The sequence below is a fragment of the Hippocampus comes genome, unplaced genomic scaffold, assembly GCF_001891065.2.
Source record: "Hippocampus comes isolate QL1 unplaced genomic scaffold, H_comes_QL1_v1.1 scaffold282, whole genome shotgun sequence".
Lineage (NCBI taxonomy): Eukaryota > Metazoa > Chordata > Actinopteri > Syngnathiformes > Syngnathidae > Hippocampus > Hippocampus comes.
Window position 1 is genome coordinate 4,398 of NW_017806073.1, and position 27,816 is coordinate 32,213.

The window sequence follows — 27,816 nt, forward strand, 5'->3', positions numbered from 1 at the left end:
TATATATATACACACATACAGACGCTCCCCAGCTTACGAATGAGATACGTTCCGAAGGATCGTTCATTAGGTGAATTCGTTCGTAAAGGAACATTTTGTCAAGAGGCACGAGAGCACAAATGATCCAGTAATACACTCCATTGTTTTCCTGTGGCGTTAACGCATGACATGCCAAACAAAACAAATTTGAAAGAAAATCTACAACCAAGGGGTTTAGAAATACTGTTTGCCATTATTTTTTCCATGCTAAATAAAATAATCTTTTCCAAATACAGTACCAATCACAAATCCCTTGGAAAATAAATCGTTAATGCATTAATTTAAGTACTGTTAAACATCCATCACAGCATGTGCTTCCTTATGATAGATGCAGCCACAGATAAAATACTAGTAAGTTAAAACATATGGCTTTTGATGGCCATTGTCAAGGTGCCCATAAATTTTAAATCCAGGGATTGGAATTTTCAAAAGCACAAGATAATTTATTGAAAGACGCAAAAAAGGAAAGATAGATTGAATGACATTTGAGGCCTCTGGTGATCTGAATTGAGGAGTTTTCAAAGTGCTCACACAAATCCTGAACCGGATTTTGAACTTGATGACAACTCATTGTTACCCGTATAAAGCCATTATTAGTTTAAGTTCAATAACAACAACAACAACAACAACAACAACAACAACAACAAAAGACAATTGGGATCATTTGCAACCAGCAATACGTCAATGGCCATTGATTATTTGGAACTACAAGTTTGGCCACTCCAACTTTGATGGAACTAGTTCATTTGATTTCACTAGATTGATGCCATAAAGTTTGAGTTAGTTTGAATATCCATTCATCCATTTTTAAATCTGCTTATCTTCACCAGGGTCACGGATATGTGTAGGACCCTATCCCAGCTGTCTTCTGGCAGTAGGCGAGGTACACCCAGAACTTGCAGGGCAGACAGAGATTAACAACTACTGTATTTACACCCACAATCAATCATGCCAAAGGGCAATCTGGAGTGATCAATTAACCTACGATGCATGTTTTTGGAATGTGGGAGGAAACCGCAGTACCCGGTGAAAACCCACACAGGCACGGGGAGAACATGCAAACTCTACACAGGAAGGCCGAAGCCGGAATCGAACCCTGCACCTCTGCACTGTGAGGCTGACGCACTAACCAATTGGCCACGGGCCACCCATACATGAATATTCTGTGCATAAATGTAAATGGCAGATACCATATCTGAAATGACAAGAATATATATGATACACTGCGATTGGCTGGCAACCGATTCAGGGTGTCCCCCGCCTGCTGCCCGTAGACAGCTGGGATAGGCTCCAGCACCCCCCGCGACCCGAGTGAGGATAAAGCGATTCGGAAAATGAATGAATGAATGAATATATGATACAATTCACAGTCCAACACAATCTATATGTATGTGCAGTATATTTGAAGTTGATTCTTAATTCTTTAAAAATGTACAGTATCTTAAAATAAACACCAGAGTCAAACCATTTGACTCTGGTGGCCTGTGCATCCGGCACTCGACAATTCCGTTTGAGGTGTTGCTAAAATATTCTGCAACGTGTGGACTATTGCCTTCCTTCGAGGTGAAGCTCTAAACAAACAGTCTGCATATCAGTACGACCTTGTTTTTGCCTTTCCGCCATCAAGATTTGATCCGTTTTTTTTGTTGTGATTTCTGTGTAGGCCGGCCCGGTGGCCCAGTGGTTAGCACGTTGACCTCACGCTGCAGAGGTGCCGGGTTGAATTCCAGCTCTGGCCTTCCTGTGTGGAGTTTGCATGTTCTCCCTGGGCCTGCGTGGGTTTTCTCCGGGTTTCGTCCCACATTCCAAAAACATGCATGGCAGACTGATTGAACACTCTAAATTGTCCCTAGGTCTGAGTGTGAGCGTGGATGGTTTTTCGTCTCTGTGTGCCCTGCAATTGACTGGCAACCGGTTCAGGGTGTCCCCCGCCTACTGCCTGAAGACGGCTGAGATAGGCTCCAGCACCCCCCGTGACCCTTGTGAGGATAAGTGGATCAGAAAATGGATGGATGGATGGATTTCTGCGTAGTTCTTGGTCCCTCACACGGGAACCACTGCAGCAGAACGAAATCGTCTTGAGACAAAAACACCTATGAAAAACATTTCATTGCAATTGATAGAAGTGCATACTATGCACTCAATACCCATCTGGTATCCAGTGAAGCATAAGATTTGAACGCCATCACTGCCCCGAATATCCGAACTGAGTTATGTTTTGAGACACACCAAAGAGATGCAAATCACTGGAGTAATGCAAGACGGACACCAGTCGAGATTGTTCTGTGTGTCAACGCGTCAATCACTGTTAAAGACTGGATTAGCATGCATACCTTTCATCCCACCTCTTCTCATCTGAGCCTAAACAGAATATAAGTGAATCACAAGTGGCTTCCTTGCTATAGGCATATTGTTTGGGATTTCTGCATTTCCGAGGTGTCACTCAAACTTCAAGATTGCCAGTGACCTTTCCGGGCTCTACTGCTGGAAGGATGTTCGATGTGGTGAACGACTGCCTGGTGTCAGACAGCTCATCCATCAAGTCCAGCAGTCCTGCCAGAGCGAGCATGAGAAGGTTCTGAATCCTCCACCGGTGACTGATTTCCTTCAAGAAATGCATATTGGTAATGATCATTTGGTTGCACACATCATGAAAATGACCACATGCATTAAATGGCCCCAAATGTTGCTGTTTAAAAAAATGGAATAATCTTGATTAATTGAAAATGTCAGAGAGGAATAATCTTAAACATTTTTATGATTAAAGAGGTGGCGAACTGCTCTACATCATCCTGATCCATTTGTTCACTCTTGGTGCTGTGTGCCCTCATTAGATGGATCCTATCTCAACTATTCACAGATACACTATTTAGACTAAATATTCCGTATGTGTGAAGAGCTGAATGGATTTATTGCCAAGTGCAGGCAGACTGATGCGTTCCCAGACTTCTTGAATTACCATTGCATAATCCACCAACAAGCGTTATGTGCGAAAATACTCAACATGAAAGACTTCATTATTCTGTGCGTATCTGGAGAAGGCGACCACTCTGAGTTGTTACCACACACTGATATGAGATGCCTTCGTCGTGGGAAATTCCTCCACAGATTTTGGGGGCTCTGTCCAGAGATGGAGTTTTTCCATGTATCTGGACATACAGAATACGAGCAACTAAATGACGGTCAGTGGCTGTTGGAATTTTTAACCGTACTGCCAACCTTGTTGAATGACCTTCAAAGACAAAACAGTGACCAATATGATCAGCTTGGTTAACGCTTTCAAACAAAAGATGCACCATTTTCACCTCAAAGCTGTTTTTTCATTGGCAAATTTCCAGAAGCTGGCATCAGAGCTGCAGACGCAAGGCAAGGCCCGTGAGCAACTTTACAGTGCACGCTACACAGAGCAAATTGACGATTGTCTGTCAGAGTTTGACAAACGCTTTCAAGACTTTGCTTTGCTTGAGCCAGTCGCTACTTTCATGTGCTGTCCTTTTCAGGAAGATGTTGAGATTGATTCACTCGCATCAAACAGTGTAATACCGTTTCACATGAACTCTTCTGGAGTGGAAGGTGAGATTTTGACTCGACAAACCGACAATGAGCTGAAGTCGAGGACTCATGAACAGTTCTGGAACATACTCACCAAGGTAAAGCATCTCTACATGAGGAAATGGGCTACTTCCTTGACTGCATTATTCGGCTCCGCTTATTTTTGTTAGTCACCCTTTTCGTACATGAAGTTCATGAAGTCCACCATGACTGATGTGTGCTTGAGGCTGGTTGTCAGCAGCGACTATGCAACCCTGGCTGATTCAATTCAATGCAAGTCATCAAAGTAAACTCAGGTAATTACAAAAAATGATCATGATAATTACTATGTGTGTTGTGCAACGTTGGCTCATTCGGTTATGCAAGGTACATCAAAGCTCATTCGGTTATGCAAGGTACATCAAAATACATTGTCGATACAACATACATACATTGTAGATACAAAGAATCCTCAGTAAATTTGAAAATAAATTTAATGTTTTGCATTTTTTTAAGTGGGGAGATCATTTTGACTTGGTACTTTGCTTGCTGAAAAAGTGGTCGAGTGGTTCACGCGTCGGCCTCACAGTGCAGAGGTGCAGGGTTCGATTCTGGCTGCGGCTTTCCTGTGTGGAGTCCTCTCTCTCCTGTGGTTGAGAGGAAAGAAATGTCATTTGTGCTGTATGTTGCACATAGAGCACATTTGACAATAAAGTTGCCTTGACTTGACTTGACTTGATAAGTGGATCGGAAAATGGATGGATGGATGTTGTACTGTTGAATAAAAATGCTTGAAATGAATGAAAAAATGTATCTTAGTAAAATGTTTACTTACTCTGTAATTACCTGTGTTGTAAATTCCAATGCTTTGACGTGGCAATTCAAAAGCAATGAAATGAAAATTAATTTCGTTTCCCGAAATTCCTGATGGCCACCCCGCCCGATCGGCGGACCCGATGATTGGTTGAAGAATGCGAGGAGAATATAAACATTTGTTACGCCTTCCAAATCCTGACACCCTGCAGGTAGCGCTGTGCGAACGCTTGAGTGAGAGGGTCAGACGGTGTGAGACAGCAAAAACGGGCATAGCGTCACACTAACTCCCTAGGCTACATTACTTGTTTTATTCTCGAACATAGTAGAACGTTATTGATATAACATATTTTATCCTTAAACAAGCAGGTTACCCTGTGTAAAATCAATCCGGCTTTGACAGTGGCATATTTCTCTCTCTCTCTCTCTCTCTCTCTCTCTCTCTCTCGCTCTCGCTCTCGCTCTCGCTCTCGCTCTCTCTCTCTCTCGCTCTTTGTCTACGGCATCCCTCAGCCCCGAAGAAGGAGAAGGAGAGGGGTTGCGGGCTGTACCTGACACCTACAGCCGCGCGTCGTTGTTTCTCGTCCGCAAAAATACAGCAGGCTTCCAGTCCGGTCTGTATCCTGCTTATCCCTCTCATAATTCTTCTATCGGACCCGTCGCTGGTTGAAACGGCCGCCACACTCCCATGGTGCCCGATACGACAAGTACGATTCGAAGAACTCCCGTTACGTCCTAAAATGCAGTTTTTACCTGCCGGATATTTTTGGACTACGCTTGTGAAGATGCTTGTCCTGACGCTCTCTCTGCTGCCGAGTGTGAGCGGGGCAGCTGGGCCTGCACCGGACAGGAGCTGCGCCGACTTGCGTCAGTTCTACACTGGGAAGGGCTTCACGCTGGCCGGAGTACCTCAAACGGAGACCTCAGGTGAGTTTCGGGAAATCATGAAGGAAAACAAAACCCTTTCGTGTTTCTGCACTTCAACCATTATCTCTCTCTCTCTTAAAAAAAAAAAAAATAAATAAAATAAAATAAACCGGTGAGAGTGAGACTCAGTGAGAATGATTAAAATGGTTCTTGTTTGATTTGTCATTCCGCATGAGAATCTGATGGTTTTGTTTTATTCCTCCTGAAAACATTGGGCGCCTCGTGCACTGTAAATATGATATCACTTGCGGAACAGTGTACAGTATTCGCATTTCCAATTTATCTGACAATCCACCTGGGGTTGCACCCCGTACACTTTATATCAATTTTCATCAAGATGAGGATAGTTGTGCAGGTAGGCAAAATAATCTATTATCTAGTCTTTTGGTGTGGTTTTCACTGCATCCCTCCAAAAGCAAATTACCATTTATAAAAACAGTACAAAATATGTTATATTTGTATCAGTAGGAATTGCGTCAATGTGTATGCCAATTTCTCCATGTGTGTACGCGTGGTGCTGAAATAATTCATGGCTGTGGCATGATATAAAATTGTATGTGATGCTTATCTGTGCTACCACAAATTATAAACAAAACCAACAACAACAAACTGGTCTGAACATTTAGAGGTGGTTATGCTGGTGCAATCAATCTTTTTTATAATGCACCAGTAAATTACCTACATGTCAGATAATCAATCAGATTGAGAAGTGGTTGGTCAGCCTGTCAGTCAAATAGACATCACACGCCAGAGTCACAGGTTGAGGTGTTTGAACTGTGAGAAGAGAAGAGAAGAGATTGGGAAATAAAGTGGCTTTTTCCTTGAAGGCAATCATCTGCCTGTGTCTTTTATCATTTAAAGGTGGACAGCAGCAGCAGCCCGGAAATAAGGAGACAAAAGACTGCGGTGTGCTTGTGTGCAAGCTTTGTGATGCAGAAGGTCATTCACATATGTCTTGTGTGGTGTGATATGAAGCAGTTTGCATGTGTGGGTGGTTGATGCCGAACCAGATACCAACACACAGACAAGAAGGAGGCATATAAATGCAGTTAGAACAAGTAATTTGTGGGCAGACGGAGGAACGAGGGAAGGAGACTGGAGGATTGGGTGATGTGCAAAGAGGGAGGGATGGGGAACCAAGAGAGAAATCAAGGGAGAGAGAGAGAGAGAGAGAGAGAGAGAGAACAAGTAATTTGTGGGCAGACGGAGGAACGAGGGAAGGAGACTGGAGGATTGGGTGATGTGCAAAGAGGGAGGGATGGGGAACAAAGAGAGAAATCAAGAGAGAGAGAGAGAGAGAGAGAGAGAGAGAAAAAAAAGTGAGTCACTCAAGGGCTCAGTGGGTGGATCAGGGATAGCCAAGGAGTCCAGACACAGCTCACTCCCTTTCCCTCCATTAAAAACTCATGTTTTATTGACAGATGAAGAACACAATGTCGTAGTCCTTGAGACCATGATACGCTCTAGTTATTTAAGCAAGAGACTTGCCTACCGACAAAGTAATGCAAGCTGACAAACAGATGTAGAATAATAGTGACAGGCATGGAAGAATAGTGAGAGGCAGTAGAATTCCCCAAAAGAGAGGCTCTTAATTTTTTTAAATGTACATACCGGTACAAAGTCTTGTGCAGCAACAGACTCATCTCCACTGTGTATGACACACGTAAATGTTCATACCGGTACAAAGTCTTGTGCTCCGGCAGCAACAGACTCATCTCCACTGTGTATGACACACTTAAAAAAAGATTTGTTGACAATGACTCCTGATCCAAACAATATTTGATGCAAATAGTTGTGGCAGACATGTCGGAACTTTGTAGGAATATGGGGTCCAGACTTTATTGTGTTCCATCTTACAAAGTTTTTTTTTGTTTGTTTGTTTGGTTTTTTTTGTAGGATGTAATTTAGCTATACTGTTCAGCAGCATATGAAAACAAATGTTAAAGGGGGAGTCAACCCCAAAATTGTCTTCACAATAATATGTACGATGTGCCTTCACTGATGTAAACACAGCATTCTGATTAATATTGCGTTTGTGGAAGATGAGTTAAACAGCAGAGTCCAATCGTTTTTAGCCATCTCAGGGGGCAGCCAGTATGCCACTTTTCCTCAACTGAAAATGACATCACAGCTGATCAGAGCATAGGTAACGTCCAATCACGGCTTACCTGTTTTCTGAAGCTGAGCCATGATTGGTCGTTACCTGAGCCCTGAGCAACTGTGATGTCAATTCCAGTTGACAACAAGTGGAAAAAATGCCCCCCCCCGAGATGGACAAAAACAGGTGGATTTTACTCCTCAGAATGCTGTGTTTAGAGTCGTGGGGCTGGTGAAAACATGTTCTTATAAATAGACTTTTTGGGTTGACTTCCCCTTTAAATGTTTGTAAACTCTCTTTTTGTCAGAACCCACTCATTTCCCTTTTTATCTTACGACAACTGTTATTGATCAGATGGATGTATGGATGGACGGACGGACAATCAATTGGACAGATGGATAGATAGATAGATAGATAGCTAGATAGATAGATAGATAGATAGATAGATAGATAGATAGATAGATAGATAGATAGATAGATAGATAGATAGATAGATAGCCTGGACTTGCACCCAATATCCGTGTTTGTTATTTGTTTACTGTGTGAGCAGTGGAGCCCAAACCAACTCGAATGGGTTACTCATTGTAGTTTTTTGGAAAAATACGTCATCGTCGAAAAAATAAAAAATCCAATTTGATCATAATGGTAAATGGGGTGCACATATAGCGCTTTATCAATACTATATGTTATCCAAAGCTCTTTTTGAGCCTCACCTTCACTTTTTTGAAACTATATCGGAGTGTATCAACTATGTATACGTCTGATGCACTAACCCAACGTGTCAACCAATTGAAAGGTATTCCTTTTTAGTTTAAAATAACTTTACCGCAAGGATTCTCTCACCAACAACAGAACCCATGGTGTATTTTTTTCCTTTTGGTAAAATTTTAAACACATCCATGTCCTGTCACACCAGCGAGCTAGCACTAAGATAACCTGGGTGAGTTGGTCTTCCCAGTTCAGCGTCCAAGTCTTTTAACCCCCTTTGTGCTAGGACAGCGTTAGAGGTTTATTTTGTCTACACTGTCTGGAAAAAAGTGAAGCCAAACACAGCAACAAGTGTACATGACAGTAATACATATTACATATTACATGACAGTAATATGCCACCAAGGCGGTGAGAAGGCCAACTTACAAATAAACCTAACTTAATGACATGGAAATCAATGCCTTGGGTCATTTTCTATTTTGAAGTTGTTCTCGGCAGCACGTCTCAGCATGACGGCTGACAATCTCTCTTGACTCGTTTTCCCGACTTTAGTTGACCATTTTATATTGCTATCAGATATATCGATTGTAGAGCTCCAAAAATCTCAGAATTGAGTCATATTATGTGATCATTTCCAAAAACGCACGCCATACAGATGAAAAATTAGATTTGATCAAAATATTAAATGGAGTGCATTTGTATAGCGCTTTATCTCACCACCACTGCACTTGACAATTTCTTGTTAGAAAGTAGACTGTTTAATGATGAATGCATCAACATTTATTAATTTACCATTTAACCAACAGTGTAAGGTTAATAACATAAAGTACATTTTGGTGAAGAGTCATTGAAGCCAAACAATATGTATAGTTTATTGTGGTATGCATGCTCCATGTCTGAACAGTCCTAATCTTCTCACTCCCTCCTCACATCACCATTGTCCCACAGGTTTAATGCCGTGTGAATGGAAGTCATCATCTTTCATGCTGTCTGTCACTTTGTCTTTGTGCCTGCAAGCACATTTTCTCACACATTGTATCCTTCACCAGGCTTGTGGTAAAGTTGAGCTAATCATTTTTTGTATGTCTGTGGTGTGTGTTTAAAAGTCGTGAAAGCCAATACCTTCAAAAAGGTTCACTCACAAATGCATTATTTCGCAGAGAAGCACACACCCAAGTGATCAAATAACCTGGACCAACAAAATGAAACCATTGTGTTTTTTTTCTGTTTACTGAGAATTGGACCCAGGACTGCATTGGATTGTTTTTGTTTTTTGGAGTTTGGTTTTATGAAGAAACACGTAAGACAATGTAATGTCAATAAACATTTGAAAGAATATTTCTCATTTTGCAACCATTGAAATATGTTTGGTAACATGTGCGATAAGACTTGATGTCAACTCAAGAGCCTGCATTTTGTTTATTGGTGCGGTTCATTAACTGGAAATAGTTGGCCTCCATCCCTGTGAACTTTTGAATTAACCTGCATTTCTACAAGGTAGTAATGATTTTCCTCGTGAACATAATGTTGAGTGCAATGCTTGCCACTGTGTTATGTTGATGGCACTACTTTGTTGTGCGCAAGGTTACACCAAGTCGTTAATGGGGGGGATAACGTGGCCGAGACTCCCGCTTTTGGTGAGAGTTCTTGAGCGAGAACAGAGCAGTGTGAGTGCCTATCTAAAGTACCTTTCAAAAGTAAAGCTGCACTGAAAGTAAAAAATTGAATACCTTTATAAATTGCCGAAATTCCCTCGACCTCTGACGATCCGCAGAACATGACGTGAGCCATGCAAAGCTTTTTGAGACCTCCTTGGTGGTTCTTCTTCCTCTTCTACTACTATCTGTTGGTGGTTGATTCTCAGTTTTGCTATTCACTGCGCTTTGATGAGGCACAAAATGCTCATTTTTCCTTTGAAAATGCGATGCGAAACTGATTATTTTGAGCCTTGCTGTATGTATCTGTGTGTATGTTTTATATATTTTTTTAATGTGTGTTGAATGGAAAAAAGGCAAAGAGAATTACATGTTGTGTATTGAATCAAACACTGCATTACTTTGTCTGAGAAAAGTCTGCCAGTTTAACCCCTTTCAGGGACAGTGGTTACGACAGTGGACAGTGTATCATGTTATCAGGTTACAGGGTGCATGAAAGGATGAATACTGACATGCAATGCAAAATGTTTGGCAAGGTGACAAAACTATCATCGATGTTGCAGTGGTATAATTAGGCGTTTGCATACAATATGTGGTGCACTTGAGCATATGCGTACTTAAAATGTTAAATCGCATACCAGATTCACGTCTGTCCCAACACATTTGTGCATGAAACATTTTTTTAATGAGCACAGCAGTGGACAAAGCTCGAGGTGTAACGTGTTGTTGAATGGAGAGCAAAACATGCACTTGTTTTACATCCAGTCACACACAAACACAAAAGTGTTTCCCTCGTCACCCCACCATCATGAACTGAAAAAACAGCATGAACAGCAAGCGCACTTGTAAGAGAGAACGAAGTATCTAATAGCAAGATATTATTTCTCTGTGGTGGGCTGGAGGCATTGATGTCTGCATTTGGCTGACAAATGGTTGACGTTCTCACAAAGATAGAGCAAGGCAAATGAATTATGACAGCAAGATGGCAATAATCCAATGTATGAACGACAATACTATGTTTGTAAAGACACATCCATCCATCCATTCATTTTCTGATCCGCTTTATCCTCACAAGGTTCACGGAGGGAGCTGGAGCCTATCCCAGCTGTCTTCGGGCAGTAGGCGGGGTACACCCTGATCTGGTTGCCAACCAATCGCAGGGCACAGATAGACATACAACCATTCGTGCTCACACCTAGGGACAATTTAGAGTGTTCCATTAACTTCTCATGCATGTTTTTGGAATGTGAGAAGAAACCGGAGTATCCAGAGAAAATCTACGCAGGCACGGGGAGAACATGCAAACTGCACACAGGAAGGCCAGAGGAATCAAACCCTGCATATCTGCACTGTGAGGCCAATGCACGAACCAGTCGCCCACCGGGCCGCCTGTAAAGACACAGCTTCGTACAATATATATGTTTCTATGACTTCCTCAGACTTAACCGACTGGTGCAGGAGCTAGATGAGCTAACCATGAGCCACCCATGCTGTTTTCATTTATTAACAACAACTAATAGGTAAACTATGGCTTGCACGGCAAGACCATCATTTTTACATTTTAGCTTTTAGCTGTCATCTCCTTTTGGAAAGGGAGCTCTTCAAGTACAGAGGTGGTTGGGGAAGTGCTCTCACCTTCTATTCTGGTACGTACAACAGTTGAACATGAATTGTCATAACACTGTGGTTTGTAATTTTAAGTCAAGGGCATTTGGACATTCTCCTTAGTGGTTATCTCCACCCATGCTCAGTGTGTGCATGGAGTCGTCACAGTGCCCTACTTTCCATTTCACTAACCTTTGTACTCCCTCCAGCTAGTGCAGAGATGCTGACACTGTTCACTGTAAGGTTGCAGCACTGTTACTATAGAGGAATTCTCCCAAGTCCAAAATGTATTACAGTACAGTATTCGTATTGATTCTCACATTCCCCCCAAATTCTCATATAAACATTCATTCAACGCATGTGTTAAAGAGGGCACCAGTCACCAATGTCATAAAACCTTGAAACAACTGTATACAGCTGTGTACAGTATATTTTATTCTTAAATGGCATACAAGGGTAATTCTAAGTGAAAACTACTGTTAACCCTTTCAGGGACAGCGGTTACTACAGTGGACAGCTTATCAGTTTACAGGTTACCATTATTTATGCATGAAATGGTTAAAATGTGTCCTCATTTAACCCATGTCTTTGACACAAATGCATGCTGCTGATTCTGTGGTCTTGGTACACTCCAATCACACTGAAAAACAAAACACAGTATTGTGAAGTTACTCATAACAAATGACATACCACTTGATTCATTTGCATAAGAGACCAAAGTGGCTTGGAGTTGCCTTCCTTGACTTTGGGGATACGCGGCCAGGCAGTGCAGATGGCAAAGGTCGATGCTTCAAAGTTGTAGTGAACAAAATTGCACTGAGCAGAAAGGATTGGCATATTCACATGATTTTCCTACATTGTGTGTGCAGTTCTGTGGTCTTCATCGGATTTTGTATCGCTGACATCACTAATGTCCTTCTGTGGTGGCTTCACAAAATGGAAACAGATATTCATGTCAGGAAAAAACAAAACACAAAATACATTTTTGAAGATGAGGCTAAATCAATTACCAAATTTAAACCAGATGAAGTACAAAACGATATACTGTATTGTCACAACCTGAACCAATCAGACCTGCACTGTAAAATTAATTGGCAAAGACAGAGCAAATAACAAGAGTACGCACTGTATGACACTCTTTGTTTATCATATTCTTTGAGTAGTCTGTTTATAGTTCATAGTAATTTGAAATTATTGCATGATTCTCCCCGTGCCTGGGTGGGTTTTCTCCGGGTACTACACTTTCCTCCCACATTCCAAAAACAAGCACGATAGGTTTATTGCACACTCTAAAATTGTCCCGAGGTGTGATTGTGAGTGTGAACGGTTGTTCGTCTATGCATGCCTTGCGATTGGCTGGCAACCGGTTCAAGGTGTGCCCTGCCTACTGACCGATGACAGCTGGGGTAGGCACTAGCACGCCCATGACCCTTGTGAGGAAAAGTGGTTCAGATAATGGATAGATAGATGAATAATTGCATGAGCATTTCTCCAACAAGCTGCACTTATCAGAGACATTTCACCTGATGTTGCAGTTTATAATTATTTCCTTCAAATATATGTGGAGTAATTAAAGAAGCTTTGGAGCAGGGGTGTCAAACTCATTTTTGTTGCAGGCCACATTGTCGTTACCGTTTCCCTTGGGCGGCTGGTATGACTGAAACTATATAAAGAAGTCAGGAAGAACGGTTTATTCGACAATTGTATGAGTTAGGTAATGAGTGGTTTGGTGACAAGAAAAGGCTTACAATATCTCTCTGTCATTGGAGAATCCTGCCCATTGTGTTGGAGTAACCTTCACCATGACAAGTAGGAAGTTTAGAGACGAAGGAACACGGACACCCAAGGCAAGGTTCTGGCCAGGAGAGATGAAACCACAGTGAGTTGGTCAGATCGCTGCAGTTTCTTCCGATCCCTGAGCTTTATTAAGAGTTACAAGAAGTACATCAATCAATACAAAAATCAATATGACATGACATGTATGAAGACTTTAACCCTTGTTTTATTCAAACATTGTTTTAGTCAAACATACTTGTTTACCCTTGCACGTGGCTTCTGTTTATTTTAAACTGGGCGGCCAGGTTGCCCTGAAATTGTCTAACTTCCTGGGAGTGGGTTTAGTATACTATTTTCTAAACTAGAGTGAGATGAGTGGAACAAAAAAGGATATAGAAGAATATATGATTATGAGACTATGTATGAATAAATGTGTAAAATATATGATTTGAATATATGATCTGAATCATTACATTTGATAATTTGGTTATGCATAACTTCCTTCTCACTCTCTTATTTATTACAAATGAGAAGCTGAAATTTTGGTACAGATTTTAGCAAGAATCATGGAAGTTGACATGTTTGATTTGCTTTCACGGCCACATAAAATGATGTGCCGGGCCAGATCTGGCCCCCAGGCCTTGAGTTTGACACCTGTGCTTTAGAGAAAAGAAAGAAATTTAGAGCTGTCGTTTGGGAAACTGCACTGTTATTCCCCAGGAATTTGTATTGATTTATTTATTTATTTTTTTACCCCAGAGTCCTTTTTAATTAACCATTAAAATTGTATATCAAGAGATCTGCAGCTCCCTAAATAATGAACGACAATTTGTCACTGCAGACCATGTTTGTCTATCTGTGATTTTAAAGCCCACATGGGGAGAGCTAAAGCGAAACACATTGCTGTGATACAGTGAAACTCCTCTACGACGAAATCATGTTTGCAGCAAGAAATTTTTCACAACAGGGGTTTTTTCACTGTAGCAAATTTTATCTCAGGTGTAAACACACACACACACACACACACACACACACACACACACACACACACACACACACACACACACACAAACGGATATGTATACTCGTTATTGTTATTCCAATACTGTACGTAGTGCATAAATATGAGCATAGACTTATTTTATATTGTTTAACATTAACAAACAATTGTTTTATATTAATCACTCCACTTTGTCTGTTGGTTTAAAAAAGTCATTTATACTCTTTTATAAAAAAGGAAGTTTCAATATCTATAATTTAATTTCAAACTTTACTTCTATAAAATGCACCTGAAGCATAACAGTACTGTAATGAATAATATGTCTCCTGTAAACAGTACTGTAACATCTTATGAATATGTAATTAATACATTTAATGATACAAAACTAAGAAAAAAAACCACCCAAAAATCAGTTACATTTTTTGGTTATGTTGTAAAGCAACATTTGAATTTTCTGTCCATTCGTGAAAAAATAATTGATAGAAAATAAAAGTATTTATTTGTTATTTTTTAGCTGATTTAAATTGGAATTTAAATCAATTATTTTTGAAATCAAACAATCCTAATCGCAAAGACACTTCATACTATACAGTACTGTACTGTATAGCCCATGTACAGTTGTGCACAAAGAGAAAAAAAGGGAAAGAAATTGCGAAATTTACGTTCAGCATTATCTTTGCCTTACATCAATTTCTTGGATCATGTCTTTTATTTTGCTTCCTCCGTCTTTCATTTTGATCACTTTTACCCTCTCTTCCAGCGTCTGAGCTCTTCTTGTCTTAGCTGCTTAGCACCCATAGGTCCGTGTTTTAGCCATTTTAGCAATGCAACGAAATACTTCCTGGACTACTGCGCATGTGTAAACTAGTGTGGTGGTTGCTGTTGCAGTTTCGGAGCAAAGCAGTAGAAGTCGCTGTTGGCTGAGGTTGGATTAGATTTTTGCGGAAGGCTTGTTTTCATTGTAGTGAATCTCGTCGTGAGGCAAGAGCAGAGAAAAAGATTTCGTATAACAGAACAGGGGGATTTTTTTGTTTCGTGGGAGCAGAAAAGTGGGAATGGCTTTCATGTCTGAAAATTTTTTCACACAGCGGGTATTTTCATCCATGTAGGTTTCGTTGTAGGAGTTTCACTGTAAAACAAACTAGAAGTGCACCAGCAGTTTCTGTTAGTTTGTTGATGTAGTGTCTCATTTCTACTCCCGAGGTGTCAAAATTGTGATTATTATTTCGTGGACCCTGTAAGACAAGTATTCCTCTGCGAATAATTAATTTGAAGCCACAATGTACCATCATTACCTCTTGATGAACTCACTATATGCTTGATGTCTGAAATTAACCTTATTTTGTATCTCAACTCAGTGCATTTCAGAAGTTGATTTTGTAATTTGAGAACAAATTCAAGTAAATAAATATTGAATAAATCGTTTGGGAATCCCACTTTGTCACCAGAGACATTTTGGAAATATTCATTAATCGTGTACATGAGATTTGTTAAAATGACCCTTACTTTCTCTTCCAACAGAATTAATGAAACTGTCTGTTTTGTGACTGCCACGTCAGCTCCCCGATGTAGTGCATGATGTTATTGGATCAAAAGCACTGCTAACAGAATGAATTGCTAACTACAAAATTTACAGGTAAACATCGCGAGACAGCCTGAGTCATGAAATGAGAGTAACATAATCTGGTAAATCCATCAATCAAGTAGTTTGAAGTCGCTTGTGGTCCTCCAAAAGTGAATTTAAGTACTTTGACAGAGATCTGGTTGTCACAAATACAACAGAAGCTGCAGCCAATAGGAGCGCACAGTGGTAGCTCCTGTTGGTTCATTGAAGCGTACTTATTTTTTTTTTAATATTGTTTTTCAATTGACCACCTACTCTGCCACAAATAATAATAATAAATAATAATACATTTTATTGATAAGCGCCTTTCAAGATACCCAAGGACACTTTACAATAACAAAAACAATAAAACACAACACAGGTTGAGCAGCGGCAGCCAAACGCGCCAATCTTAAAGAACTGCAAAGCCACATCATACGTATCGTCTCAACTCAACTCAACTCAAATGTATTTATAGAGCATTTTCAAACAGCCATCGCTGCACACAAGATGCTGTACATGGAGCAACTAACATATACAACAGTAAAGCAAAACAACAAATCAGTATCAAAGACGGTAGAGAGCACCAAACAGTATAACTAAGATCATAATTTGGGACATGCTGAGTCAAATGCCAAAGAATACAAGTGAGTTTTGAGGTGGGTTTTAAAGATGGGCAGCGAGGAGACTTGCCGAATGTTCAGTCGGAGGTCATTCCACAGAGAGGGACCAGCAACGGAAAAGGCTCGATCCCCTCTGAGCCTCAGTTTAGTTCTTGGTACTTCTAATAATGTTTGGTCTACAGACCTGAGGCACCGGGCAGGTGTGTAGGGTCGGATGAGCTCAGAGAGGTAAGGTGGCGCAAGGTCATTTAGAGATTTGAAAACAAATAATAGGATCTTGAAAATAACTCTGAAATGTATAGGGAGCCAGTGAAGGGATGCCAGAGTAGGAGTTATGTGCTCCCTCTTACGAGTACCAGTCAAGAGGCGAGCAGCGGCATCCTGGACCAGCTGGAGGCGCTTAATGGAGGACTGGCTGACTCCAAAGTAAAGGGCATTGCAGTAATCGAGCCGGGATGTGACGAAGGCATGAATTACTGTCTCAAAGTATTCTTGAGAGAGGAGAGGTTTTACGTTGGCCAGCTGTCTAAGATGAAAGAAGCTGGATTTAACAACGGCACCAATTTTCCCGGTCAAGTTTAAAATCACTGTCCAGTTTAAGACTCAAGTTTGAGACTGTTGACTTAAGATAAGGAGACAGGGGGCCCAAGTCTACAGGATGGGATGTACAAGGGCCACTGGAACCAAACAGTATCATCTCTGTCTTCTTTTCATTGAAATTCAAGAAATTTTGTGCCATCCAGGTTTTGATTTCTTCCAGGCAAGATAAAAGTGGCCTTAATGAGAAAGCGTTTTTTTGTTCAGTGCGACATAGATCTGACAGATCTGTATCGTGCAAATATTTTGACAATAGCAAGGTGCAGACGAGCCCGCCGTGTGAATCGGTGTCAAGCGGTAACGTTGATTTGCAAGTATCTTTCTACTTAGGCTTCAATCCAAACCCTTTAATCGACATGGCTGTGATCAGGCAGTTAGTGTACATATCGACACATTTCTCTACTCGACCTGGTAATGACTGCCCTCATATTCTGTCCCTCATGTTCCTGTCGTCCAAGAGATTTGATGCCTCTCCACTGTGAAAGAACAGCGCTGAGCACTGCTGCTGATGTGCCCTTGCTCATGCTTTTACCGCACACATTCTCCTGCCCACCACACCCTGTCAAATCAAACTACTGGCAAACATGCAAGTGAATCGCTCAGTCACACACCCATGCACACAGACAAAAACACCCACAAACCCACTTTTTATTTGCCACCTTCCCATCAGCAGGACCATTACAGCGCTGTTGGATTAAGGACTGATGTCTAATCTCCTGCTAATCCCGATCAGTTAATCTACGTGTGAGCAGTTTCTAGTTCACAACCTGGCATCTAACACATGCTGAAGTTGCAAAAGAATACACATGCTTATTAGTTTCCACATTTTCGGATCTTGAAGCGCAGTATATGTACACGCCCACACACCCACACACACACACGCACAGAGCAATGCTTGTTATATGAATACTTTTATCTACACAGTTGCCAGTAAGAGTCTGCTGCTAATATATCCTAAATCAGGCAGTCAGAGATAGCCGCTGTGACCGCTGCCCCATCCTGACTGATCCGTCTTTGGCTGCACAAATTTGCACAGTCAGGCATTTATTCTCCCATACTGTGCTCACATAGCAGTTGGCGCGTGTTGTTGTTTTTTACACAGTGAAAAAAAAGTCAAAGCGACAGTTAGTTTCAGGGCATTTAGCGCCTCCCCAAATGACCTAAAATTATAGTATTATACAGGAGGTTGGTGCACTTTGGACACACACATGCACACCATACACACACTCGGTGGGCAGCAGACAGGGCTGGTCTGCGGTAAAGGAGGGTAATTTTAGTCTGGTAATGTTTCACACAAATATTGAAGCACATCCCTGTCTCAAACTCACACACACATGCACAGGCATGCATGCACACACACATGCACACACACACGCACACATACACGCACACACACAAACACTCATTCGCAAATTGACATGGCTATTTCTGAGCAAGAATGACCATCTTACATTACTGTGTGGGAGGTGGCGTGTTAATTATTCAAACGTGGGTGATCTCAAATTGTATTTAGAAATGTTTGCAGCAGAATTTGAATCATGGGATTGCTAGGTATTCACACATTTTTAGCAAACTGCACATACTAGTGGTCATATGTGTTTGAAATTTTAGCAAACTGCACATATTAGCGGTCATATATGTTTGAAGTGCCTTTGGATGCTGAAGAGCACACTCGTAAACTCGATGAATGAGGTGAAATTTTAAAACGGTAAAATTGTACTATGCAAGTATACATTGTTGCATTTTTTTCCAATGCTCTCACATCAATCCACTGTATTTATCTTTAGTAATTAAGGTCAAAATTGATCATATTCTTTATTTATGAGACACTTAGCAACAGATAACAGCTTTATAATGCTTTTAACCCATTCTTTTTGCTTCTCTCTCCCACCATTGACATTTCTCACCGCTGCATTCATTGAATTTTATTTACCTTCCTCTTTCGCCATGAAGCCTCTTCTGTCTCTCTTTTCGCTGTGCTTTGCTCTTCAGTGGATTTCAAAGGAAAAGCTTGCTTGAAGGTTATGTGGGATGTGGAGTCACAAACTGGTTCGGTTAATGGGTGTCGAAAGGGCATGATGGAAAAACAGGCACAGTCTTTCATTTAGGTAATACGTTGCCATTTTTAGTGACAGGGTTAGTGTAAGACGCTCATTATGAAAGGAAAGGAGCAAATAAATTCAAACCATTGCTCCACTTTTACTGCACAGCAACAAGCTACTTTGATGCGATGTATGATGGCTGAGGCAGTCCAGACCCCAAAAAGTGCCTGAGTGCTGAAGTTGTACTCATTCTCAGCTGCTGTTTATCTCTCATTTCGTTTTTCCATTTGTCATACAATGGCTTGATGCTGTTTTTTTTTTCTTTTTGAGTGTGTGTTGATGTAAGACTCGAGTAAACACTGCCTTGTGTTAAAAGCCTTCTTCAGGGAGAGTTTAGTTAAGTTACAATAAGAGAGCCTTAATAGTGCAAGGGTCACTTCCTGCCTGACATGCTTTTATCTCACTTATGCGTTCACAAGCTCTGACATTGTGAAGCATATAAAATTGCAATAAATGCCCCTGAGCAGGAGGATACAAGACATTTTAGGGCATAATGATAATTATGTGTTAGTATTCTAGTCTATTCCAGCGTCAGTGTTGCCCTCGTTATCCGCTTCCATTAAAACCCCTGTGCAATGCAGGTACACTTCATGTACACCTAACATGCGTTGTGTTGCAAAAACAAATGCATGCCATGCATGGGTTTTAAACCTGTGGCATGCATTCGTTTTTACAATACAACGCATGTCAGGTGTACATGAAGTGTACCTACATTGCACGGGGGTTAAGTAACTGTACATGCTGTCATGAATTGTTTTAATTCCTTTACATCACTCATGACTTAAAATGCTAACTAAAGGCAAAATAAGGTTTCTTGAACAGTACAGAATGGAGATTAAGGAAGGAGGTTTGTCAAACTGTTAATCACCGTTTTGATCGTGTGTGTGTGTGTGTGTGTGTGTGTGTGTGTGTGTGTGTGTGTGTGTGTTTGTGTGTGTGTGTGTGTGTGTGTGTGCGCGTGTGTGTGTGTGTGTGTGTGTTTAGAAGGATTAAAGCTCCGATATAAATTTCCTCTCTGGTGTGAGTTTGCGTCATGAATTGCAGTGACCTGATCTTCTAAATTGTGCGTCTGGTGACCTCGATCCAGCTTACTGAGGCTACAAACGGAAGCGTGTCTTTGGATTAATTGACACTGCAGTGTACCTCAATTTGGTTAAATCCATGAGTCAAAGTGACACTGAGTCCTTCCTTACAAAGGCCTCACTGGAAAAGAAAACCAGTGACAGTTGCTATCGACATCTGCCACAAAAAGTATTTACTGATATGACCTTTGTACTGTTGGCAACATCATAAGTTCCTTTTAGTAGAATATGATACTGAACCCAGAGTGTGGAATAAAATGAGGATCCCCAAGAAAAAAACATCACTTCATCACTATCGTACATTCTATTCTATGCACCTTATAATTCTGTTCGCCCCATATTTGAAAACAGTTGTAAATTAGTTTTCAGAGCTGTGCGTGTGGTGCATGCAGCAGAAAAATTGGCAAACAACTACCCTCCACCTACAACTTCAGCGATCAATCAAATATGTTCTACTTATCAGAAAATAATGCTGTAAATCCATACAGCCAACAAATTTGAATGCAACTCAGGTTTTTGGATATGATATAATCGTGCTTCCGGCCGTATAGTCGGATCAGTGGCCAACATGGCTTCTGAGTCATGGGCAGAGAAACTTGTTGTGGGGATGCTTATCATGTAATGTCGATGATATTTAATGATACAGTTTGCCAAATTCAAAATGGCTTGCTCTGAGACACATTTTAAGAAATATCCAGATAAAAAAAATACCGTATTTTCCGCACTATAAGGCACACCTAAAAGCATTCACTTTTCTCAAAAGCCAGTGGTGCACCTTATAATCTAATTAACCTTTTTTATGGATCAATATTCTGATTTCTTGGACATAGTATTTAAAATGTTCTGTAAAGCGCTTTGTTGCAGCTGCAGCGGTTGTGAAAGCTAAACATAAATAAAGCGCTGTCTTGTCGTGTATTGTATTGTATTGTATTCCCTTTGGCAGCCTGGTGGTTGACTGGTTAGCACGTCAACCTCACATTGCAGAGGTGAGCAGTGCAGGGTTCGATTCCAGCTCTGGCCTTCCTGTGTGGAGTTTGCATGTTTTTCCCCCGTGCCTGTGTGGGTTTTCTCCGGGTACTCCGGTTTCCTTCCACATTCCAAAAACATGGATGACAGGTTAATGGAACAACTCTAAATTGCCCCGAGGTGTGAGTGTGAGCGTGGATGGTTGTTCGTCTCTGTGTGCCCTGTGATTGGCTGGCAGGGTGTCCCCCGCCTACTGCCCGAAGACGGCATGTCCCGCGACCCTTGTGAGGATATCGGAAAATGGATGGGTGGATGTATTCCCTTTAGCGCCGCTTCATCTAGTGAATGCATACTGCAACCCCAGCCACTATACTGAAGCTTCTATTCTGTGCGCCTTATAATGTGGTGCTCTCTATATATGAAAACAGTTTTGAAATAGGCCGTTCCCTGTTGCAACACACCTGATCCAAATGATCAGCTCATAGACAAGTTCTGTAAAAGCCAGATCACTTTGGATCGATATTCAATTTTCCATCCTGCTCGCAATGATGGTGAAAGTGTTGGTGACCACCCTGCTGAAAAGTTTGTTGTGCGTCAGTTAGTTCTGATGGTTTTCACCATGGAATGCAGTCCTAGGTGTGCCCGCTTAGCACATCACCTTCCGGATCTGTTTGTCTTAGCAATCAAGTTGGGACCCGTTTTTGCATGCAGAAATCTTTAGTAAATCAGGCCCTATGTTACCATCAAAAATGGACCTTAGCGACCACCTCCACTGTCGAAAATTTGTCATCAGACAATGCCAATTTCTGATGTAGTTGACAGTAACACTTTCAGCCTACTCCGTTCCCCAGGAATTCTAATTCTTTTTGCGGAATAGCTTTCAGAAAGCTGGCCTTTTCAACCTAACAGGGGCAGTGGTTACGAGAGTGGACAGCTATTCACACGTTGTTTTCTCTTATATTAATTAATTTTAATGTCACAGTTGTGCATCAACTATTACAATGGACCCTTATGTGTGTTGCCATTCACTTCCATTCCTTTTTTCATTCCTAAAGACTAATAAAAACACTTGAGAACAAAAATCCTGATGTAGGTTATTTGTGCATGAATAGGTTAAGCTATAGGTCTTTTTCTGGTCGACACCTGAGTTGAGTTAGAATTGCTTTTCAAGATGGAATCAGGTATGTGCATGTTACCAAAGGGTAGCTGGGAAAACAAAGGCGAATCACTGATGAAAAAAGAAAAAGAAAATGAAAAGCTTGGCATTGCGGTCATCATGTGGTCTCTAAGGCTGTAAGCGTCATTTGGTAAACATTGGTCTCATAAAACGAAAAAATGCTTTCAAATTCAATTAACTGGAGAACAATGCTCCAGGAAGACTGTAATCCGATTCCCAGTTTGCCTATTCATTTTATATTACACATAAAATGATGTTTCAGTGAAGTCATTGCAACATTGAGCTCCTCAATAAATTTTCATGAACGTAAGAGGTTATTCTGCCCCCAGTGATTGTATTCCAGTGCAGTGCAGTGCCCCTAGTGGTGGAAGTAGTTAAAACCACCAAAACTTGCATTACAGTGCAGTAAAGTGCCCCTAGTGGTGGAAGTAGTTAAACCACCCAAAAAGTCAGTGGGGTAACCATTTTGAATCATAACAGTGGAGAGGTTTGATCACATCCACTTCCATCCTCTTTCTTTTGACCAAGTTCAGGCACAATCTGTGAGTACATTTACACAGTTGTACATGTTACTGATTGTTGTTTTATCGGCATACAGGTATATCAATATTTCACCAGTTAATCTCCTTAAATACCATGGCATTGTTGAATAAGCTAGAGAATAGGGCTGTTACATGAGTGCCATTTCATACGTATAATTGGATGCTGTACAAACATTCGTGTTGTGTTTCTGTTTGTATACAGTTTTACAAGAAATACTTCCATAAAAATACCAAACGGTGGATTCTCATCTTCATGTTTTTATTGGAGGATTGTTTAGCCCGCTGTCTACACTATGCTGTCATGATAAACGCATGGTTAGGGCAGAAGAGAGGTTAATAAAGGAAGCTCACACGAAGATAACCTTTTTGAATTTATTTTTTGTGAATTTATTTTGTATTTTTTTTACCTAGATTAGGGGTCGGCAACCCAAAATGTTGAAAAAGCCATATTGGACCAAAAGCCCCCCAAAACAAACTGCCTGACATCCCGTCCTGCTAATAGAAACGCACGCTATGACGCAAATCCTCATTGACAGAAATGTTGACATTTAATATTTATTCTACACATTTTTAAAGCATTGGAAAACGTTAAGAATGTTTGTGTCATGTTTGTCCTCCTACAGAAGCCATATTAAAACAAAAAATATATTTCCCTCCCCCATCTTTTGCCATTTTCAAAAAATTTGACAAAACTCCAGGTAGCCGCTAGGGTGGCGCTAAAGAGCCGCATATGGCTCTGGAGCCACAGGTTGCCGACCCCCAACCTAGATCCTTGATTAAAAGGTCAGAAAACAAGACTGAGTCCCGAAGTTTATAATTTGGAGCCTCTGAGCAGTTCGTGAAGTACTTTATACAACGACAAAATTGAGCATCTTGTGTCCAAAAATAAAGTACTCAAGATGATTTTAATTTTGATTGCATTATGTGCCGCATGCTTTTAAGAGAGCTTAATGTGTATTTAAATGTTCAGTGATTTCCGATTAAAATGTACCTCTTCAAGCACATATTAAAATTAGAACAATACTCAGGATTACATGATGTCATGAGAGCACTACATCGAGCCTTCATGGGAAAAGTAGATTTTTACGACCACTATTAGAGCAATCCATTTCAAATAACGGGTCATGCCTTTGAAATGTTAACCCTTTAACAAACTGGACAAGCACCAATATTTGTTATTAACTGTAAGCGTTCAGTAAAGCTGCACAAATCCATCTGCAAAAGAAGTGGATGTTGCAAGGTCACAAATTTGACTGCTCTCCAGGGTTTTTATGTTTCACTCATGAGCATTTCAGATGTGACATTTCTTGTCGTATTCACTTTTGTGGGCTTAAATGGAAAACCCATCCCATCACTCTGCACCATCGATGAATGACACTGGTATCAGTAGTTTTATTTCCACCCTTACCAACTTCAGTTTCCCCTACACCAGACTTCTATTTCATGCATCTTGCAAGGCTTCTTTTTGTTTCAGCAAGAGGAGAGGCACAGAAGACTTAGTTATGTGAATGGGAACCCCTCCAAGTGCCCCTCGAGTGGTGTACATGAGTACATGCTAACAAGATGAGCAATGAAATCATGTCGGGAAACCAAATTGTACTTTTCCCCACCCATTTTATTTGTCTTCTCTGTTTGCACATTCTATTAGCACTTAAGAGACAAGTTTTTCTTCAACGCTTTACTTTAAAAGAAATTGGTCCCATTTGTAACATTTTATATGATCATTTATTTTGCCATGACAAGAACCCAAAGCTATTATATTGCAAACAGAAACGGCCGTGTTAAATTTTCTGGTCTTGCCAGCTACCCTTAAAGCACTAGCAACTGTTAGCATTTTTAGGTTTTGTTTTAGCCTCTGGACAACCAGTAATGCTATCTGTCAGCCCAAAAATGTCACGTTTTTATGCTCTTCCCCGACTGGGTACTACGGCCTCAGACTTGAAGATGATGATTCTCATCCCAGCCGATTCATACTCTGTGAACCACTCCTGCGAGAGATGTAGATATTTACTGAGGTCATGAAACTGGACCCTGTCAACACGTCAGCTGTGTAGAGAAATCCTGTCTGTAAAGGTTCTGAACAGAATTGGTGACAAAGGGCAGCCTTGGTTTAGTTCAGTGCTTCTCAAATAGTTGGGTGCATCTCCCCTGGGGGGCGCGAGGCTCCGTCAGGGGGGGCACGTTTGACCTGGGGGAACATGCTTTTTTATTCTTTTATTTGGATTTTTTTTACTGTCCTAGAATAAAGTGCAGTTGCACCTCCACTACATTAGGAGAAGTTTTCACTTGTATGTATTGTATTTACATGTAATTTTATTTTTCAGTATCGTATGATTTGACATGGTCAGTCAAAAAATGTTTCCAGTTTAAGGATATCAGATGCACTTTAAATCTTTTCTGTTACAGTTAATAAAGCTATTCTTTATTGTAAGGTGGTCCATATTTCTTTCTTTTTTTTATTTTCTTATACGTTAATAAGGACTCAGTGTTATGCAGAGGTGTACTTATAACTATTTTATAGACAAATACTATTTATAGTCGCGCGGGGGGGGGCGGGGTGTGAGATGTTTTCTTCTTCGTAGGGGGCGGGCATGACAGAAAATAATTGAGAAGCACTGGTTTAGTTCAAGCTTTACTGGAAACAAATCTGACAGACTGCCGTCTATGCCGACCAAATTGTGACACTGGTCGTACAGGAACTAAGCAGCCAGCATCAAGGGGTCCGGTACCCCACACTTTCGAAGACAGGGTTAAAACATCCTAACCAAACAGAACAAAAAATGTTCTATTCCCTGTGCAACGACTCATATTTTAATTGACTTTCAGCAGCCATTGCCAAAGTTTCGATGAAAGATTTATGGAGAAACAATGATGAAGGCATCTTGTCTTTTGCTTCACTTGTCCTATGGTTTGTACGCCCTCCTCCCCAAAACCCACCCACACACTTGCCGTTCCAAAGAAAGTTGCACATTGTGACCCAAGATTTGTCGGACGGATGCGCTTGATGATGCACAAAGCTTTGGGTGTCTTTCTCACCCTTAACCTTCCCCAGACGTAGTTGCCCTTACACACTTGAGCACACATCATCCCTCAGGCTTGCACCTTTGAAGAAGCTGATGTCCAACACAGCTTTCTCCACTGTCTGGCAGAATTGATGTTACATGTGCATTTATTCTTATGCTCCCAAACAAGCCTAAAAAATTCCTGAATAGTTGAACAAATATTTATAAGCGCCCAAGCATCCTTTATATTGTTTTTTTAGATTACCATTTGGGTGATCAGTTTTGACCCCCAAAACTACTCTAGACCCTGTTTTGTACCTAGAGCCTCTGGATAATGAGGCAGAAATGTTATCCGCATTCAATTTTGAAATTCCTCTTTCTCACGTAACCCTCAGCATATTCTTAAGCAACGCCTTTGTATGTCTTTTCATTTGGTAGTGTCCCCAAATTGCACAAAGGCAAGGGTCTGTCATAAATTGGCAGTTTCTTTTTTAGACAAACCAAGCCATATGTGGGTGGAAAACAAACATGTCACTAAAAACACAGCATGGTATTACAACTGCGTAGCAAATGCAAATTTGTTTCAGATTGCCACAGCATTTGCACTTTTCTGCTGACCCCATCATGTGTTTGAAGTGACTTCCTGCCAGGAAGCAAGCAGGAAACAATTAGTTACACCTGTAACTGCAATGCATTACTGAGAGGAAGAAAGAATAAAAATACATACAAATGTGAGCTTCTGATTGTGAGCTGATAACCCAAAAGCAAGTTACAATTCTTTAATTGAGGAAATGCAAACCACTGTTTTAATACCGTATTCTCCACACTATAAGGCTCTTTGGTGTATAAGGCGCACCTTCAACGAATGACCTATTTTAAAACTGTAGGTTTAATGCGCACCGCATTACAAGGCACATAATAGAAGCTACAATACTGGAGCTGGGGTGGGTGGGGTTGCGTTATGCATCTACTAGATGGAGCTACGCTAAAAGGGATACAATATAATACAATACATTCATCCATCCATTTTCCGATCCGCTTTATCCTCACAAGGGCCGCGGGGGGTGCTGGAGCCTATCCCGGGTGTCTTCGGGCAGTAGGCGGGGGACACCCTGAACCGGTTGCCAGCCAATCGCAGGGCACGAAGAGACGAACAACAATCCGTGCTCACATTCACACCGAGGGACAATTTGCAGTGTTCAATCAGCCTGCCATGCATGTTTTTGGAATGTGGGGGGGAAACTGGAGTACCCGGAGAAAACCCACACAGGCACAGTAAGAACATGCAAACTCCACACAGGGAGGTCCAAGCCTGGATCGAACCCACAACCTCTGCATCGTGAGGTCAACGCGCTAACCACTCAACCATTGGGCCGACCTAATACAATGCAACTTTATTTATATAGTGCTTTCATAACCACTGCAGCTGTAACAAAGCACTGAGAGAACATTAAAAATACTATGTCCAAGAAATCAGAATATTGATCCATACACAAAGTGCATCTGATTATAAGGCGTGCTGCCAGCTTTTGAGGAAAGTGAATGCTTTTAGGTGCGCCTTATTGTGCGGAAAATACGGTAACAACAGTATGTTGTCGTTTTGTGATTGTATGCTAAGATGACATGTAAAATGGAAACAATATGTGACGAGTGATCCTAAGCATGTTTATATTGTTTTGGTTAAAAAGTAAAAATGGAGGTATTTATCAATTTATCACTTATAATTTCTCTACCTCACCAGGTGAACATCTGAGGACCTGTCCCCAGGGTCCAACCTGTTGTACGAATAGCATGGAGGAAAACCTCGAGGGTTTAAGTGCACGAGAGACAGAGGCGCTGATCAAGGAGGCCGGCAGGTCACTGCAGGCTGCCTTCAACACCCTCCATAGAAGCTTTGACAGTACGTAGAGTGTGTGTGTGTGTGTGTGTGTGTGTGTGTGTGTGTGTGTGTGTGTGTGTGTGTGTGTGT

At 41.1% G+C, this 27,816-nt stretch overlaps 1 protein-coding gene across 1 annotated transcript in view; it reads left to right on the forward strand.

Moving 5' to 3' along the window:
• The first annotated feature begins 4,860 nt into the window (after positions 1–4,860).
• Positions 4,861–27,816, forward strand: part of gpc1a (glypican 1a) — a 33,032-nt gene continuing 10,076 nt past the window's right edge. The window contains exons 1-2 of the mRNA XM_019894382.1: positions 4,861–5,310; positions 27,589–27,747. Of these exons, the coding sequence (XP_019749941.1) occupies positions 5,124–5,310; positions 27,589–27,747 (346 nt within the window). The 5' untranslated portion in view covers positions 4,861–5,123. The remainder of the gene's footprint in view (positions 5,311–27,588; positions 27,748–27,816) is intronic.